General features: G+C 38.8%; 1 protein-coding gene across 1 annotated transcript in view; it reads right to left on the reverse strand.

Annotated features, from left to right (window-relative positions):
* The window catches only part of ncam2a (neural cell adhesion molecule 2a), a 256590-nt gene that overhangs the window by 83028 nt on the left and 152792 nt on the right, over positions 1 to 20770 (reverse strand). Inside the window, exon 2 of the mRNA XM_078244085.1 lies at positions 5871 to 5945. Within this exon, the coding sequence (XP_078100211.1) occupies positions 5871 to 5945 (75 nt within the window). The remainder of the gene's footprint in view (positions 1 to 5870; positions 5946 to 20770) is intronic.

Here is a 20770-nt window from a genome sequence, read left to right on the forward strand (position 1 = left end):
ATACTGAAGCGATCTAAACCTCCTGCACATGGCAGAATATTGACTAGACGTGCCCCTTGGCGCCAGAATTAGCAGAGCGCAAGCCGAAACACTCCCATCTCCCCACGGTGGCTGGCACTGGAGCCATGGTAGTAATTGATTCAGGTCTCCGGGGAAGTAGATAGCAGAGCAGAAAACAAGAGCTGAGCAGGGAAGGACTCACACTGGTCAGCATGTATGTGTGTAGCTTGATGTCAAAATTATGGGTTACATATTTATCTCTGTCTCTCCCTCCATCGCTGTCTGCTCTGTAATGTCTGGCCAATGGATGGACGTGGATGTACTGGGACAAGCGATGTGACCTGCGCTGCTCTAGTTAGACATATCTGAAGAAAACCACATGGAAACATAATATCCGTTAGATCCCGTTTGACCAGCGAGGCTGCCTTTGTAGCCTCCTTGGTTTTATTTTGCAGCCAAGACTTGTTCTGGCTCTCTGCCACCTCAGTCATAGGGGAGGTTATCCACACACCTAAACGCCAGTTTATCCACCTCCTTATTTGTCACACCATGAACTCAGCTTCATTTAACCCTGACAGGAGACCCATTCTCTCTGTGGTTTGTTTATTTCCTGACAAAAGGTCTAATTGAGCATTTTAAAAGATGAGTCCTTGAGGATAACTACTTTTATAATGATGTGCTAGTGTGATTGGTGGCAATTGTCGCAAAGTGATTTAGTTGTTTACCTGGTGATTTTAAAGACTATGTACTATAGGTCAGGGATCTTCAACAGAGGGGTCCGGGACCCCTAGGGGGTCCTCAGAGTCGATGCAGGGGGGCCTTCAAATTATTGTTAATTTCTGAAAGTTTAGAAAAATTAAAAAGTCTTAACATGAATTCAACATATTATTAGCAAATATAAATCTCCACTGCTTACTGGCCTATACTGGCGTGCAAAGCGAAAAGACCGTAACTCAACAGTTTTGGGGAGAAAATTGTGTGTTGTCTTAGAGAAACCACGGCAGAATACCGTAACATCAGCTACAGTTCTTTGTCTTTGTTTCATGGCGCTTCAGAATGCTCAAATTGAGTTAAGGTACTCTGTAAATGCGATGCCGGCGCTGCACGCACACGCACACGCACACGCACACACACACACACACACACACACACACAGCAGAAGACGACACAGCACATGTACCTGACTGGGAAAGATACCGCAACGCTCATTACTGTAATTAGGCTACAATAAAACCTAAAAGTAAATACGTATTAATACCCACTCACCTGTCTACAGGCATACACATGTAGGAAGCGATATATTTCAATCTCTGTCTGGGCACAGTCCACTCTCGTCCACCGCGCTGTTTACACAAACACAGCTCTACTCTAATCTAAATAGCGAATTTTGACAAACAAGCTAAAGCAAAAGCTGTCGGTTTGTAGTCTAACTGTTTATCTTAGTTTGCCACAAATATTGAAATTTGGATAAATTCTTGTGAATTTAACTGCTGGCTAAACTAACCATCGTCTCTGCAGAGCATCTATGGATGTATTATAAGACCAAAACAAACCAACGCGGCTACTTAATATGCACGTGAATGATGGCATCTTCATGTTCACGTCTTCATTCTTGCAATGAGTCTAAATTAGTGCCTCATATCCAAACAGAAGAACATGCTTTATATGCATTAAAATATCAAAACACTCTCATGCTTAATTCTGACATCTGTCAGAGAGAGTGTGTGAATCAATCATGTGACTGCCTGTGTGGTACTAGTATGAAATACAGAAAAAATGTATTGATATATCATTTTCATATGATGTTGATAAATGTGAAGCCATTTTTATCATAGTGAGTCCAATAGGATTAATATTGCTTATATTTTAAGTAAAAGTTATCATTGTTATCATAACATTGTGCTATAAAATAGAAGTTAAGGTCTTTTGCCTTGGTATGACCGATTGTCATTTTTTGGGCAATGCTAAGGCAGAATACAGTAACTTCCTAAAAAGGGTCAAAGGTCAAATTTGAGTTCAACATTTTTTGTCGATAGATTAATACAGGTATACACTACAAAATGTGAAAATTACAATAGTGTACCTATAACTTAATTGTCAGGACATTACGATCACTTTAAAGTCATTTTTCTCAGTTTCACACTGGCGAGTTAAGGAAATTTTGCCTTTGTAGGGCAGTATAGGTAAGGTAGTCACTAAGGTAGCCATCCAGAGATACAGTTAATCCTAAGGATTGATTGTGCCACATGTATGTTTAACAATACATTTTTGGCATGATTCATAAAATCATGCCAACAATTATTAGGCTATTTTAATAGCGAAGTATTATATGCAAAAAAGTATGTATAAAGGCTTTAGGCCACCCTACACGTTATCGTAGGCACAGTTCAATATGTAACATTTTATACAATATATGTAGTAGGGGGTCCCTGCTCCATCTCTCTTTCAGTTAAGGGGTCCTTGGCCTAAAAAACATTAAGAAGCCCCTGCTATAGGTTTTGAAGGAAATACAATTCCATGAATGTACAGTAATGACTAAAGATTTCTATTTACTGCAGCAAGGTGGTCACTGAATGGTTTAATGAGAGCGAAGATGATCTTGAGTGCCAATGGGAGACTTTAGACAGATTTGTGACACCTGTGCGTTAATAAAATGTAAGGGGCTATGTTGGTAGGGGCATATTGTATCAGATACCATCCAGGAACTTAAGTCTGTGTAATAAATCTGCAGGTTTGACAGCTTGTCACCAACAAAATAACGATCCACCAAAATAGCGGAGCAAGTTGGGCACATGGTGTTACACAGTAGACGTTACCTACATTATCTAAACATCAAATGAGGACTGTCGGTTCTATTTAATCTATTTATTTATTTTTAGTTTGTAGCTTTCATTCTCAACCTTTGGTCAATGTCATTTGTGGGTGAATATATGTCTGTGTGTACAGTGGAGTTAAGTCGAATGCCTGTATGTACCGTTTTTCAGCTTGATGCCTGGGGTTGGGTTAACATGTACCTGTTGTGAGTTGTTATGCTGGACTGTTCTACAGTAGTGCTAATAAATAAACCATGGGGGAAAAAAATACCAAATGAGGGAAGGTATCTTTTAAATAATGGTGTTCATCTGCCTGAGTTCCAGAGACTTGCAAGATCTATGCCAAGGAGCACTGACAATTTATTGAAGGTGGTCCAAAAATAAAGGGACACTTGTTTTTTGCATCTGTATGTGGTTATATGATATATCTGGTAATATTCATTAGTATTTTATGACCAGGTCTGAGAAAACTGAAACATGCATCTGTGCGTACAAAATGCAGCGTACTGAGTACATCCATGCAATCCAGGTACATTGTTGCAGACAATGCTCAAATCTCTCATTGCATGCATTTACTATAGAGATGCCTCTGACCTTTCCCACAACAATGCTGGAAACAAACAAACCAAGAACAAATTTACTCGGGGTGAAAGGGGACACAAGCACACATGCAATGTGTATCTCTCTCTCTGTCTCTCTCACAGACCACTTAGAGCCGACTATTTTCTAAAGACAATCTTTCCAGCCGTCTGCTCCCTCCCTGCCGCTCTGCAGCTTATTTCACCTGTTTTTTTCTTTCCACCTCTCACTCACTGTTTTCCTTTTCTTTTCCCGACCCCCTATACCTTCCATGCTATGACCTCAATTCAAATCTCGGCTGCAAAACATTTCTTAAGAGTCCTTCGCGGTGAAGGCGTTAAATAAAAAACAATTCTATACAGCGAGGTGATGAATAAAAGCTAATTCCGTCTTTCACATTTTCTTCTTTAAAGCAAAAATGTATGAATAGCTGCCACATCATTCACTCTGAGGAGGAAAGATAAAGATGTTTTTTATGAATACTAAGAACATTTAAAGACAATTAAATTAACATGTTAAATTACATTAACATGTATTATATTAATGCATATTCATTCATAATGTTTTTACACTCTTTTGTCATGTTGAGAAATTCAGTCTATAGCTAAAATTGTACACATTACACATTTGTGACCAATTAACCAACATCCAAAGTTAAAACTTAGTTATTATCTAAGAAGAGTTTAATGATCAAAAACTGAAAAGCTAATCTGTTTAACCAGGAATGTGCGAGTGTGGTTTGATCAGATTTGATTGAAACAGCACAACAACTGTCATTACACTCAGAGTCAAATGTTGCTTAAATTTCACCTGCACACAGGAGGTGATCGTGACATCTTATCGCAACAAAATCCTGCTCACTTTAAACTTTGGCAGAAAGTTTTGTGCTCATGTCGGATCCCGTCAATCACTAAGAAGCTGACTGAGAAAACACGTCTTCAGTGACTTTAAACCAAAACAAATGCATGTACCTGCAAGTGTACCATCAAATACATAGTAGTTTTGAATAGTTTCAGAATTTTGAAAGATCTTCCTGTAGGAATCAAGTCTAAGAATGGTAAACAATTAATATAGCACTATGAAAAGGTAATCACATATACCTTTACATCAGAATTGCTTTCTAAAGGCCCAGAAAACACATTTTCTCAATCAGCTTCTTATTACGAGTGATGACGTGAACACTGTTATTTATTTTTGCCATTTATTTTAAGTTTTATTCCAGTCATTTCTGTATTTGTGTTTTAATCTGATCAAATCACACCCACACACCAGATGAGCTGAGCTTTTGTCCGTTAAACTCTTACTAAATAATACCCACGGATGTTTTTCAAACTTGAACTTTGATCGTTGCATATTTAATGATGAATATTTAAGGGTATAGATGAAAACTACAATTTAAGGGGCTTTAAAAGGAAAGTGAAAAGGCCTTTTTGTTAGTTTAGATAGTTTAAAGTAAAAATATTTGGGAGAAGACAAGGATGATACACAAAAAGAGGAACTTAATACCAGGACCTACTTTTGACCACATTTTTACCCTAAACTTATTGTTTGAACAATTTTCAAGACAGAAATGTTTTGCTCTCTTGGAAGAAATGAGTTGTTCAATCATTTTCTCACAGCTGCTAATTCTTGCCGGCAAACGTTTGAAACACGAAAGATCTGTATTGAACAAGTGAATTGATTTCACCCAGGTTCTTCTCTCAAGAACAACACATTCACCTGTGTTGGCAGGGCTGCATGTGAATACGGTAAAAAAAAAAGCAGGCTAAGCGCGACTGCCCAAGTTGGAAAATGGCAAAAGAAAGAGTGACACAGACACTTCCTCCAACAGACTTTTGAAGGTGGCTGGTGGCTATTTATCTCCCACCTTCAACACTTTTTTTTGCCTCAAAGCCTTTTTTCATTCTTCTCAGTTCTGTCGTTTTACCTCTCTCGCAATAAATGTGTCTACCATTGCCTTTCAACTCCTGCCAGTTTGAGTCCATTCACCTCAATCTATCTACCCTTCCCATTCTGTCTTTTTTTCAGCGCACGTTAGACCTCCACCCCCCCTACGGTGCTCCTCACAGCGTGTCTCTACTCCCTTGGCTGTTACCTCCATGCTGAGTGGGTTGGCAGGAGAGAAGAGACAGCCAGCAGGAGGGGGGCCGGGCCTGCCAGAGTGTGTTGCCACCCTGCTGAGCCACTGGCACCGGCTCACGGTTATGGCTAAGTGTTGATATACCGTTAAGACAGGACAATGAGGAGCAGGGATGAGAGGGGCGGGGGCATCCCTGTGTGGATCCAGTCACTGTTGGGTCAAAGAGACACTCACCATATGGACAGCATGGATTGGGTTGTGTTCACCGTCATACAAACCAGAGACTTGAACAGACTTCACAAGCAGTGATGTAAGGCCCCCTGCTGCATCTCTGGCCTGCGCTGCCCCCCCCCCCCACACACACACACACACAAAACAACAGTGTGTAGCTTCTGTACCTGTGCAGATGAAGAACTTCGACTCTCCGACACTCAACTCCACTTTGTTCAAGGATATGGACACTTGTAGTGCGGCTGTATTAGAGAACAAAGAAGGGACAGGGAAAGACAGAAAAAGAAAGAGGAACATGGATTAGTTGTTAGAGTCTTAAGAATACAAAACGCATCATTTTATGACTGGAGAGACATCATACAAAATGACTTTCAAAAAGTGTCAGCTTCTTTGTCATTGTGGCTCATTTCCTTCCTTATGTCATATTTTTTTAACTATCTGAAGACCATTCCCTATTATATGTCACCATATAATATGGATTTTGGCTTACATGCAAATATCCTTAAAAATAGCCACAGCTATTGAGAGCACAAGACACATTATCGCTTCTGGAAAGAATATATATACAGTATATGTTTATGTAAACTTTAACCGTTTTCAAAGTTCCTGTTCAACAGAACAGCAGAGCTGTTTCTCCTTACAAAAAGACTGATTTGCTTGATACCTTCTATTACGCACATGGCTGTTTGTGACAAGCTTGTCAGTCACTTTCACAATGAACGGAATCCATTCAGCCTGAGGTAATGCTATTTGCAGTTATCACTCTTGACGAAGATATATGCAGTGAACAACAGTGGGACGGGAATTTAAGAAGCTGAGAAATAGCAGAGATCAGTAAATAACTGCTTCCCTGTGTTTTGTCAGGTTCTTTTACATCCTGGATAACAAATTGAGAGCCTATCACACTCTCGTACAGAAAAAAAAGCTATGCTGAAATGTAGCTGGAAGACATCCACCTTAATGACAGTAAAAATGGGCAAAAACCTTGCAGTCTTGCAGAGTCAAGGTACAATCTGCTGCTCTATTGTAAGTGCCACTATAAGCACTGTAACGCCACATAATGGGGGCTGCTGAATGAGAGTGTGGCTCGATCTTGCCTGACATCAATTTTTTCGTATAGGAGAAAGAGGAAGAAATGCAAGAGAAGACTTGTAGCGAAGAAGAGAGTGAAATAACAAAAGTGAATCAGACAAAAAAGGGAGTATTTGAATGGCAGCACAGCAAGCCGGAGCTGAGAATGCATCGCAATGTCTAATGTGATGAGTAATGATTGGCAACTCAGCGGGGAGAGGGTCATTTTTAGGCCAGAGCCTCTCAACGCGGCGGGAGTCTCGCTACGGCACACTGAGTAAAGTGAGATATTCGACGAGCCTGTCATATCTGTGGTCCTCATTCTTTACCCTTAGAGCTGCAAGTCTAGTGAGGATCAAACACACATACAGTATTCACACACATGCTGTATAAAACAAATGGATGTTATTTCTATCTACAAAGCTGGAAACTTAACAGTGGAGCTCAGGGTGTCTGTCAATAATTCGATAATAAATTATGAAATGATCATCTGCGGCTTCTTGGGGGTGGGGGGGGGGGTGGTGCATACTTGAAATTAGTGGACTTTACCATTTTGTATGAGCAGGAAATGGAATTCCATTACTTTGGAATACCACTGCTTATTTAGAGTCATTTAAATGTTTACAATTTTTTTTTTAAAGTTTAGATATTTTATGTGTTCCTGGAGCCGCTTTACCACCATCTGCAATTAGCAGGCAGCTCTTTGTGCAATGCATTGTGGGACAGTACTGTCCATGAACAGCACACTTACAATACTTCATTTTGTCACTCATTTTCTAATACAAACACACTATGTAATCCAAACCTGCTTAGAGGTAGTATGCAGGATGGAACTGAGAAACAGCTACTGTCTACAAACATACTGTGGTAGTTCACATTAATGCAAATACTGTTCTGGGGTTGATTAATCATGTCTATTTAACCCGGTGCCCTTCCACACTGCCTGCCTCTGACTTAAGGCAAATTCCTATCAACGCTGCAAGTAGGTTAACGGTTTTCAATTATTAATTGATTGCGGTCTGTTAAAGCTGTATGTGATTGATCACGTAATAAGTCCCTCACAAAAGCCAGCAGGCAAAAGAAAAATGGGCCTGAGCTTTTTTTTCTTCTGTGCTGCCGGAGTCATTGTTGTGAATCATATAATTACTGTAAGTTCAACCTGGAAAATATAACCGTTCAGTTGGCATTTTTAAGCTACACCACAGTCCCCGCAGCGAATATACATTGGCATTTTAATGAGAATTCTGACTGGATTGGAAATATGACACAGGAGAATTTGTTTATTCAACGCTGTCTCGCCTGCTGGGGACACAAAGAGACATACTAATTATATCCATTTTCAGAAATGGAATGTTTTCAGCTGTGTTCACCTGCTTATTACAGAGCTTGGGTCAATATGTTATGAGCATGGTAGCAATTATCAGCTCCAATTATTAGCTCCTCAGAGAAGCGTCGGAGTCGAGGAAAGTAAGACAACAGACAAAACCATTGATTGCCATTTGTAGTGTGTCTGAGACAGTCAATACCATACATGACTTGCCAGCTCGTCTAACAACGTTGAGACATGAATAATTCCAGCATCAATTTTTAAATCTCAACCAAAAGAGGCATGACTTTGACCAGAAAGTTGCTGATTCAAATCATGTATCTGACTGGGATCATTGTTTTGGTTTAAGGTCTAAAACCTTACTGTATTGTTCAGCATCATTTCCAGCGGCAACAGGCAGCTGTTTTCAGCCAAAATGCTCTGATAAACCGACCCACCGACGGAAGGTGAACATAGTGGAGGACTTAGCAGCTAAAAAGCCAGATTTTCCCCTTAGGAGTTGTTGAACACCAAAACAGGGCTGAAAGGAGAGTGAATATTGGACTCACATTAGCCAGGTGGTGAGAATAAAATGGAAGCCCATTTCTGGCAGTAAAAGAAAAAAAAGTTGAAAAAAAGGATCCTGTAAGTCTTTATGAGAAACTTTCTTAAAATAATGACTTAGTATTTTGAAATAATGACTTAGTATCTCAAAATGATGAGAAACCTTCTTAAAATATGCCAAGTCATTATTCCAAGATAAGTTGGTCCTTATTTCGAGAAAGTTTCTTATTATAATGAGAAATCTCTTTTTTTTCATCAAAATGGCAGAAATGGGGTTCCACAGTAACGCAACTCTTAATATACTATAAGATAAGAAAGACTTTATTGTCCCTATGGGAAATTTGGTATAAAATCACAGTAAAACAAAAACAACAATTGCATTCATCCATAAATTGCACATGCCCATTTACTTCAGAAAAAGTACACACATAATACAAAATATTATATAGCAACAGTGATCGACAACAAGACTTTTGATATGCGTAACAATTCCAGAGATCCCTGCATGTCCAGTTTGGCAAAAGCATACGGTGAATTTGCAACCATTTTAAGTTGCCCAACGTTGCTGTCAGTCTGTAAAACTCACCAGTTTTATGTTTCTTGTAACAATGCCAAAATCATTACATTCCTCAAATTTAAGGTCAATAGAGGAGGAAGTGCTGACTGCGCTGGCCTGATGACATGATTTAGCAACATCTGGACCCAGTGCAATAGTGTACGAAACTTGCCAGAATTTAAGTCAGTGTGACAACACAGAGTCATTTAGCAGCTGGCTAAATCCAATGTTGAATGGCACAGTGTCCAATCAGCTGGCAGGGAGAGAGTGATTCTGTGCTCCTGTACTAAAAAAAAAAGCCCCATTAAAGCCATGGCTAAATAATATGCACCACAGAGAACGTGCCTTTATTCATACATGTAATAGCGGTTAGGGGTTTGTGTGTACTGTATTTCTGTATGGGTGGGAGGCTGTGTGAGTGTGTTTTTGTCAGTGTGTAAATGTATTAAGCACATAGAGCAGATAGGCCCTCAGGCTAAACAAATGCTCTGCTTTAATTGTCTGTGATTTTGTGGAGGAGTTGAAGGGAATTCTTCCCTTGAAGTACAGAGACGGAGAGAGTGAGACAAAGACATGAAGTGAAAGAGTTGGTAGAGCAAGAGCAAAAGAATGACGATAAAATATTTATATAATAATGTTTTGTATTCTACCAATTCTATGTGTCTTGGGCATTTCTTCAAAGGTGTTCGCTAAGGCAGGAAAAAAAACTATTTCCAGTAAGAAATTAATTTGAAAACACTAAACAGTCAGCATTCTTTAAAACTGCAAACTCTCAGATGTGCAGTGGCACCAGGTACCTGAGGGAGATATTTGTTTAAGAAAAATATTATTATTATTTTTGTAGTTATGGTCATTATTTCTATTGGTCATGATTAAATTGTACTTTTCCAATTAAATTATTTTGTATTCATATAGCCCCAAATCACAAATGTGTCTCAAAGGGCTTCTTTCCTTAGATCCTAGAAAAATGTTGATGGGAGAAGACAAAATCTGGAAAAACGACATCATTACAATGATGTCAGATGGGGCAACTATATATATATATATATAAGCTCCAAGATGTTATGCTAGATGCTATTTCCCTTTGTGTTGCTTCTCCTGTTCAGTTGCAGACAATTAACAAATCAGCTGCTCAATTTGACTGGACAAGCTATTATTTACGTCATTCATTCAAGTGCCACTTTTAAAGTTTAAATGAATGATTAATTAATTAAATTACTAATTTATGTCAGTCAGTGAATCCCAGTTCCAATAATTACACAAACAAGCATAAAAACCTTCCAAAGTAACACAATAATTATTCAGGCTTTTAAACAGAGCATTGCATACTGGGAAGTGGAGTGCATTGTATTTTGACATTAACCAAAAAGAGAAAAAGAGATAGTATGTGCAAACATACTAAATCAGAGACATATTTGGGAGGACATGAGGAGTAAATTATGTTTCATAGCAACAGACAATATTTCAAAATTCTGTTCACATTCATTTTGAAAATTGTTAGTAAGGATGGTGAGGATGGTAAGGTGAGTGTTGGTGTTTGATATTACAGTATCAGGACGTTTGATTTACATAGTAAAGAAAGCTCTTGTGAATCAGTTATTGCCAACTTTGCCTATGGTCTGTTAAAGCATTGCCCGAGTCCCCAGTCCTATATATCTGTCTGGCTGCATAACAAGCCTGTTTTAAAGCTGGAGAGGAGGGAAGAGGAGAGTGCTGGTTTTACTCAGCCAACCATATCCAATTGTGCCGACATACAGTATCAGGCCATGTGTACAATCTCAGGCACAACCCACAGCTACCCATATCTTTCCCCTCTCTTGCACACCTTCTCTGTATCTCTGCTTTTTGCTCACCAACTGCTTTGCGATTTATGTCTCCTACCTTAAGCCTCTTATGCCTCAGGCTACGGTGGCCGCTCACTATATCCCCAAACCCTCCCACACACACACACACACACACACACACACACACACACGTGCAGCAACATGCAAATACACAGATTAAATACACAGAGTTTTGTTTCAGACAAATGTGAAATGTTTTGTAATTAATAAGAAAATGCAACTTATCTAGCAGGTGGCTAAAATGACAATGTTTTGCTCTCTTTCCCTTTGCAGATCGAAGAAAACGATTATTAACAAGGCCAGTAGTAATATAGGATACAAAATAAGCATACACACTTTGCAGGGTTTGTTGCAATATGCAAGTTTGATTTAGATTTTTTAATTTTGGCATTTGTGGCTTATCATATCAGTAGATTTGAGAAATTACACAGGCAGCCCTTGGGCCACTCAGTAAGTTAATCAAATCATCCTCAAGGAAACGAATATTTCACAATATGACTTCACGAAAGTTCATCTAAGAACTTTACCTTTCTATCAAAAGTAATAAAACGTATAAGGTGCCTTCAACTGTCTATTAGCTCCTACTTCTGTGATCAAAAGCTGGAAATAGAGCTTGTCATTTATTGTCATTAGATTGGAAACACATTTAAATTTGATCTTTGAAGTAAAAACTAAATGTAATCTTAATGTACTACAGGAAATGACAATGTGCACAGAAGACACATTTCACCTGTCTTTGATCCACCTTTTTGTTGGGTCATAATTTAGAGATGAAAATTAGGGGTTGCTGGGGTTTCTGAGATCCGGAAGAAACCAACATGTATGAGTACTTGGGGGAACTTTTAGGGGTTCTTCATACTGTAACTATTTAATAATCACATAAAACCCGTAAATAACCCTGTCATAAATTACCTTGAACCCTGTTAGACATGCTCCTGAAGATTCTCCACCCTCACCGCTCATACGTTGGACTCTCAATACAGTAGTTTTTGGAGATTAGGAATGGGGATGCTTGATGGATTTGTTGTGGTTCATCCAATGTTTGCCATTTGAAGCTTCTTAAGAAATCATGAAGCCCTCTGGGGTGCAGTTACCCAAAGGAAAACATGAAAAACATTGCATAGTGAGTTATAAGGCAATCTTTTCAGCTGCAGAATGAACTGCTTATTTGAGCATTGTCAATGACACCAATCACCCTCTATATCCACAATTTAAACTGCTGTCATTTGGCGCAGATACAGGGCTCTGAGGTGTAGAAGGAATTGCTTTGGCAGAAGTTTTGTCACTTGTCGTAAATGTGGTTGTTTCTATGTGTCTATATACCTGTCTTTATGTTATCTGTTGATGTATTTGTCCGTACATATTGCCATGTGCCTGAAACAGACTGTGAAAACAAATCTCCCTCATGGGACAATAAAGAAATATCTCTCTATCTATCTTACTAATGACGTTGCTTTTATTAAAACAATGGTATGAAGTTGTTTTATAGTCAATCTAAGAAGCTGTAGGACAATGACAGTTATATATTCCTAAAGGACCGATCTGTCAACAAATCGAACACTACATCTATTGAAAGCCAGTCAGACAATTGAGGCTGTGGCAGAGGGCAGATGGGTTGCTAGAAGGGAAAAAGCTGAGCTCCAAGTAGCAATGCAATCATCAGCCATGAAAGAAATAAGGGGGGTTAACTGCCAGGGCTCTAATACTGGTTTTCAATTGCTACCTTGCAATCAGACCTTCTTAATGTCAAAGGTGCTGGTACGTGTGGGGAAACAATTCCCCAAATGGCACCTAATTTAGTGTGCACAGGGAGCACACACACTGGCAGGCAGACATGCAAATTCACAAAGTAGAGTGCAATAAGTAAAAAAGTAACTGTCTTCTTTATCCTCCACCACCGAGATGGTTTCTATCCTAGATGGAGCACAAACTGGAGCATCACACTGTGATAGAGTAAATCCCATTTGTTCGGATGTTGTGTTCATATTTATGGAAACATAAGAAAAATGGTGCCTGTAAATATAGGTGCAAGATAATGTCCTTTTCTTCATTCCCTTTTTTAAAATAGAATGACGCTCCAATAGAAATTATACAGAAGCTTTGACCATTTCTTTTTTTTTCTATTCTTTCTTTTTCTCTCTGCACTTCTAAGTCCTGTGTCTAATCTGTTAGTCTTAATTTCTTCTTATCTCTCTCACCCTACCATTTCTGTTTCTCAGTTTCTCCTCTTTTTATCCCTCCTCTCTCCCTCTGTCCTCAGGCTGCAACCTGCTTTCTGCATACGCCAACATCAGCGAGTGTGGTTTGCTGCATATGCCAACATCAGCAAGCAGCTGACAGAATACAATAAATCCAGGAATGTCACTCAGACAGGATGATTTGCTTCACAACACCCTACATTTACACTTCAATTATTTCCCATACAGCCTCTCTCTCTCTCGCTCTCTCAAGACTGGGCATAATATCCATACCTTACCAAGATGTGCTAAGTGGAAAAAAAAATCTGCCTCTTCTTACAGTAATACAATACAGTAATACAACTGTGACTCAACTTGAGTCGCAGTTATCCCACTTTTATCTTCACATACTTGTCTTAACAATGCATAACTCAAAATCAAAAGCATCCATTCATCCCCTCGCCAATATGTCAGCCTCAAATGCTAATAAACCATGTTGACCAGGTGTTAGCTTGTAAAATGAATAGAATAGAATAAGTGGAGCAGTGCTGACAGTGTTAATGAGTTGCCTGAGCTGCCTCAGTTTCCAAAAACTGTGTCAGTTTCTTCTAATAAGGTCATCCATCAAGACAAAAAGATTCCCGTCAAATAATTATGGTAATGAAGCCAATTAAAATGACCGGCCATTTTTCTGAATACAGACTAGCTAAGCTAATTTCATATATATATATATATATATATATATATACACACATACATATATATACATACATACATACATATATATATATATACATATATACATATCTACATATATATCTATATACATATCTACATATATATCTATATACATATCTACATATATATCTATATACATATCTATCTATATACATATATATATATATATATATATTACCACTTTCAACACCGTCAGCAGGTGTATATACTGACGCTGACAGTGTTAATGAGTTGCCTGAGCTGCCTCCATTTCCAAAAACTGTGTCAGTTTCTTCTAATAAGGTCATCCATCAAGACGAAAAGGTTCCCGTCAAATAATTATGGTAATGAAGCCAATTAAAATGACCGGCCATTTTTCTGAATACAGACTAGCGTAGCTAATTTCATATATATATATATATAAGGGCTGTCAATCGATTAAAAAATGTAATCTAATTAATTACATACTCTATGATTAATTAATCGAAATTAATCGGATACATAATTAACGGTGCCTGAACCAATACTTTTTAAGAAAGTAAAAAAAGAAAAGAAAAAAAAAAGGGTACTAAATAACAGTTGGTGGCATTAAAGAAAAGCTTGTTTATTGCTAAGGCCATATGGTCAAAATTAAATGATATAATAATAATATATAACAATAACTTATTTCACTAGTAAATTGCTGTTGAACGACAAAAACAACCACCAGATGGGAAAAGGACATTTATAATAACTTCAAATGCACCACGAGGCTGTTGTTTTTCCAACGGCAGCTGCAGATTGTTACATACCGGTGTTGAATCCTCTACAGTAAAACACAGTCAATCTTTACACCGTTTAGCGTTAGCTGTCAGCATTTTAACCGTGTTTAATCCAACTACTAGCTAGCGGTAGGCTAATGTTAGCTGCTGTCGAGTATAGTGTTAACTAGCGTCACGTGCAGCGGTATATATATATATATATATATATGTATACACACATATATACACACATATATATGTATACACACATATATACACACATATATATATATATACACATATATATACACATACATATATATACACACATACATATATATATATACACATATATATATATATACTTATATACACATACATATATATACACATACATATATATACACACATATATATATACACATACATACATATACACACATATATATATACACACATACATACATACACACATATATATACACATACACATATATATACATACACACACACACACGCATATATATATATACATATACATATATATATACATATATATATATATATATACATATACATATATATACATATATATATATATATATATACATATACATATATATACATATATATACATATATATATATATACATATATATACATATATATACATACATATATATATATATATATATATATATATATATATATATATATATATATATATATATATATATATATATATATACACATACATACATACATACACACACATATACATATATACATACATACATACATACATACACACACACAGTGGTGTGAAAAAGTGTTTGCCCCCTTCCTCATTTCCTGTTCCTTTGCATGTTTGTCACACTTAAGTGTTTCGGAACATCAAACCAATTTAAACAATAGTCAAGGACAACACAAGTAAACACAAAATGCAATTTGTAAATGAAGGTGTTAATTATTAAAGGTGAAAAAAAATCCAAACCATCATGGCCCTGTGTGAAAAAGTGATTGCCCCCTAAACCTAATAACTGGTTGGGCCACCCTTAGCAGCAACAACTGCAACCAAGCGCTTTGCGATAACGTGCAATGAGGCTTTTACAGCGTCCCTGGAGGAATTTTTGGCCCACTCATCTTTGCAGAATTGTCCTAATTCAGTTACATTAGAGGGTTTTCGAGCATGAACGGCCTTTTTAAGGTCATACCACAACATCTCAATAGGATTCAGGTCAGACTTTGGCTAGGCCACTCCAAAGTCTTCATTTAGTTTTTTCTTCAGCCATTCGGTGGTGGACTTGCTGGTGTGTTTAGGATCATTGTCCTGCTGCAGAACCCAAGTTCGCTTTCAGCTTGAGTACACGAACAGATGGTCGGACATTCTCCTTCAGGATCTCTTGGTAGACAGCAGAATTCATAGTTCCTTTTATCACGGCAAGTCTTCCAGGTCCTGAAGCAGCAAAACAGCCCCAGACCATCACACTACCACCACCATATTTTACAGTTGGTATAATGTTCTTTTATGAAATGCAGTGTTCCTTCTACGCCAGATATACTTGGACACACACCTTCCAAAGAGTTCCACTTTTGTCTCATCGGTCCACAGAATGTTGTCCCAAAAGTCTTGGGGATCATCAAGATGTGTTCTGGAGAAATTGAGACAAGCTTTGATGTTCTTTTGCTCAGCAGTGGTTTTCTCCTTGGAACTCTGCCATGCAGGCCATTTTTGCCCAGTCTTTTTCCTGATGGTGGAGGCATGAACGCTGACCTTAACTGAGGCAAGTGAGGCCTGCAGTTCTTGGACGTTGTTGTGGGGGTCTTTTGTGACCTCTTGATGAGTCGTCGCTGCGCTCTTGGGGTAATTTTGGGCGGCCGGCCACTCCTGGGAAGGTTCACCACTGTTCCATGTCTTCGCCATTTGTGGATAATGGCTCTCACTGTGGTTCGCTGATTCCCAAAGCTTTGGAAATGGCTTTATAACCCTTTCCAGACTGATAGATCTCAATTACTTTCTTTCTCAATTGTTCCTGAATTTCTTTGGGTCTCGGCATGATGTGTAGCTTTTAAGGATCTTCTGGTGGACCTTACTGTGTCAAGCAGCTCCTATTTAAGTGATGCCTTGATTGTGAACAGGTGTGGCAATAATCAGGCCTGGGTGTGGCTAGAGAAATTGAACTCAGGTGTGGACAACCACAGTTATAGTATGTTTTAACAAGGGGGGCAATCACTTTTTCACACAGGGCCATGATGGTTTGGATTTTTTTTCTCCTTTAATAATAAACACCTTCATTTACAAATTGCATTTTGTGTTTACTTGTGTTGTCCTTGACTTTTGTTTAAATTGGTTTGATGTTCAAACACTTAAGTGTGACAAACATGCAAAGGAACAGGAAATGAGGAAGGGGGCAAACACTTTTTCACACCACTGTATATACACTATCGCTCAGCAATGCTTTAATGTGGAATTAAAGGTCCCGGAGGTTGACAGAAAAAGGACATTTTCAGATGATAGGTTACTGTCATCGGCATATGTGGCATTAGGCTTCACCATCATTGTAGCATCTTGGACAAGGACATCATTTCTGTTTCTAGTAGGTAGACATTGTTCCGAGCAGTAGCTGAGAGCTGGTTTAAAAGCCTGCTACAGATTCTCATGAAAGCTGCAGCTGTGTCTCACATTTTCTGCACGTATAGTTTATAGTCGTAATAGTCTGGAGCAGACGGAGTTGGAGTCAGAGTGTTCTTTCTGCGTCATAAGAATGGACTTAAGCAGAGGTGGGCGAGAAGTTTTGCTTATAATGATCCCAGTATAATTCAAAATGTCCTGCCATACATCAAAATATTGATTTGGTGAACAGGCCGTTGAGCTCAGCGGATTATTTCACAGGCCCTCTATAAGCACACGGAGATATGCGAACCCACATGTGACGGGAGGCTTTTTCGCTTCTGTGGGAGGAGGTGACTCGATTGAGTTCGGCGAAGAGTGATTCAGTAATAAAACCAAAAGGCCTTAGAGACAGTTTCCGATTTCCAAGGCACTGCTGAGGGAAGTCTTGTAGGTTGCGGGAGAGCGAAGGTCCAACATTTATAAGCAGCAGACAGATGAGCAATGCAGTGTGCGTGTGTAGAGGTCGATAGAAAAAAACTCAACATGAATACTCATTATTTTTACATGAAAAAGCGCCTAATGTATCAAATCCTGTCTACTAATGTGTCTTATTTTGCCATCTTTGAAAATAAATGGCAGTTTCAGGCCATACAATCAAATAAAGCAAAATGCAAATAGAGGATGAGTGTCATGACTAGGCATAGCAGCCTCAAACACCAAGAATTATTGTAAGCTACTGTCAGCAGCAAGAGCCCTCCAGTGAAGGCATGTAGGCGTTTTGCCCGTCAGATTTACTAAAAGCAAGAAAAAGGTTTGCTGTTGACAATGCTCTCCCACAATTCTACACTCTTTACTGTCCCCTCTCCAAGAAAGAAGCAGGGGCAAATAAAAATAGTAATCCATTTCTTTGTTCAGCCATTCTCCTCCGCCAGCTGTTTGCGTGGGAATAAAGCCATTTATGGACATTTTTAGAGCAAACAAATCACAATAATTATGTTTCTGGTTAACTAATGTAAGCCTGTCATTGCAACAGAACAGTGTGTGGTGCAGAAAGGGCAATGACGTGGTGATTGGGTAAAAAATACTACAGTGGTTACTGTGGGTGGCAGACCAGTTGCTTGCAGACTTGTGCTGGTTGTCACACTGGGAGCTAAATCTTTAACAACTGCTCATTATCGCAACAATTCAATATTCACACGGGACATGGCAAGTAGCTTTGTGGGTGACATAGATGTTGAACAAGTAAAGACATGCAGAATAAGTGTTGATCACAGTACATTTTCACAAGTATTTTCAAGTAAGAGCAACATCATTTCAAGGGACTTGGTTGTAGTCACAAAGGGGGCCACAGCTTTCGATTTGATGTGCAGCTTCCTTTCTTCTTGTACTTTCCTCCCCAGAGACTACAACTTCATCTGCACTGACGACCTGAGAAAGAGCACTGAATTCAAACTCATTTTTATGGGACAAAGGGTTAGGAGCAGATGACTGGAGCGTGATGTTTCATAAGAGCTCTTGTCACTGCTTTTTCCCTCCTGCAATAACATGAAACTTTTTGTTTCTGCAGTTTAAACTCACATCATCGCACTACTCAAACAACAGCTCAAGCAGAAGCCCTGAACAAAAACCAAAGATTTACAATACTGCTGTCTCCTGGCACAAGATATACACAATTGTGTTTCATCCCCAGCTGGGAACTACTCCCTGTTATTTGAACAGAGACAGCTATTTGGTCTCAACTGGCAAGTCAAACTCACTTTGACAATATGCAATTCTGCCAGTCAGACCGCCGCAAAAGTACAATTGTAAATTCTCAACAAACAATTGGACTGTTGCAGCATTCGACTACAAAACCCCCCCTTGAAAACATATAAAAGCAACATCTTTGACAGTAGTACAACTACAAATTTGGAACATAGTTTTGATGTGTAATGGACATGTACATCTAAGCACTTAGAAGCCTTACCAAGCCAAAATATCTCCAAACATTTCTTCATGTGAATTCTATATTCAGAAAAGACCAAAAAACAGAGTAATAGTAAAGACTATAATCTTACTTATCATTTCATGCATGCTAGCAAATGACAAAGAATGTTCTTTTTTTTCTGTGGCCAAGTGATCATTGCCGTGGGGATTGAAATGGCACGGTGGTGGGCTGATTATTCTCCTGCCACATCCTGCCGGTGCCTGTGACATAGCCATTATCTCAGGCCTGCGGATTAATTCAGTCACAAAGGAGAGGTCAGTGGCTACTGCCAGGCCTGAAAGAGGAGACTATAGGGAATAATGTGAGGGAGAGTGGGGCAAGGTACAAACGTCTTCTTCCGGCCTTTCTGCAATGAAATTCAAAGGTTTAAAGTCAACAGCGTCCCTAATTGCGAGGGTATGTCCCATGACAATACCGGTGCAGACCCTTAAAGCTGGACTTCCCTGCTAAATGGAATTCTCTGCATTGTAAACTGAATCACACTCATTTTCTAAATTCTGCTGCAGAATGGGATAATGCTGGGCGCCCCATTTAAGTATGAATTGGATTGGATTCTAAATCCCAATCACATTGAACTGGTAATGAATACTCACGAGAAGGCAGGATTTGATGTGTTTGCACGACGAGTCATGCGGCTGTATGCTTTTGAATTGAATTTCAAATTTCATACAGATCACATGGCTGTGAAAGTGCAGCCTTGAAACACAATGTATAGCATGACGTGCAGTAAATGAAATAATTGAGGCATACTTTTATACATCCACTAATAATGAGTAAAATGTCTTTAAAGAACAAGTCTAATAAGGATATTTTTTTCATCAACATCATTCTCTTCTCTGATCTGAAGTTCAGTGCTTCAAACCATTATTATTCACTTTTCAACTTGTCCTATTCCTCCCACTCCAGCGCACTTTTGTATTTCTACTTCCCTTTCTACCTATCATCCTTAATTTTACTCATGCCAGAGCCTTTCATCTTTCCCTTTTCTTGCTTCATTGTGCAATGAATTGCTTGTTCACCTTTACTGATTCCTTTCGGATATCATGTCTGTCTGTTGTTCACTCCCCCTCTCACTTACTCTCTCACTCCCCCTCTCACTTACTCTCTCACTTACTCTCTCTCTCTCTCTCTCTCTCTCTCTCTCTCTCTCTCTGACAGTTTTGTGGTTGCCCATGCGGTGCTCCTGACAGAAGCTGCCACCAACTGTCACCGTGGCCCAGCCAACCAGGGATTTAGGATGCCAGGACTGGCACCATTGAGTCCAACCACACCAGTATAAATGAAGAGTTCGTTTGTAAAAAGTGTTAAAAACCATTATTATAAACCAACACTAGTTTGATTGATATTGTTGATTTCATGACATTTAATCCAATAGCTGTTGAGATATTTCAGTCGGGACCAAAGTGGAGGACGGACAGACTGAGATTGTCAACCCCTAAAACTATGCCTGGCTAAAGAGTAGTCTGTGCACACAGCATTTAACAAAGGGTA

This window comes from Sander vitreus, chromosome 24, assembly GCF_031162955.1.
Source record: "Sander vitreus isolate 19-12246 chromosome 24, sanVit1, whole genome shotgun sequence".
In the NCBI taxonomy this organism is placed as follows: Eukaryota; Metazoa; Chordata; class Actinopteri; order Perciformes; family Percidae; genus Sander; species Sander vitreus.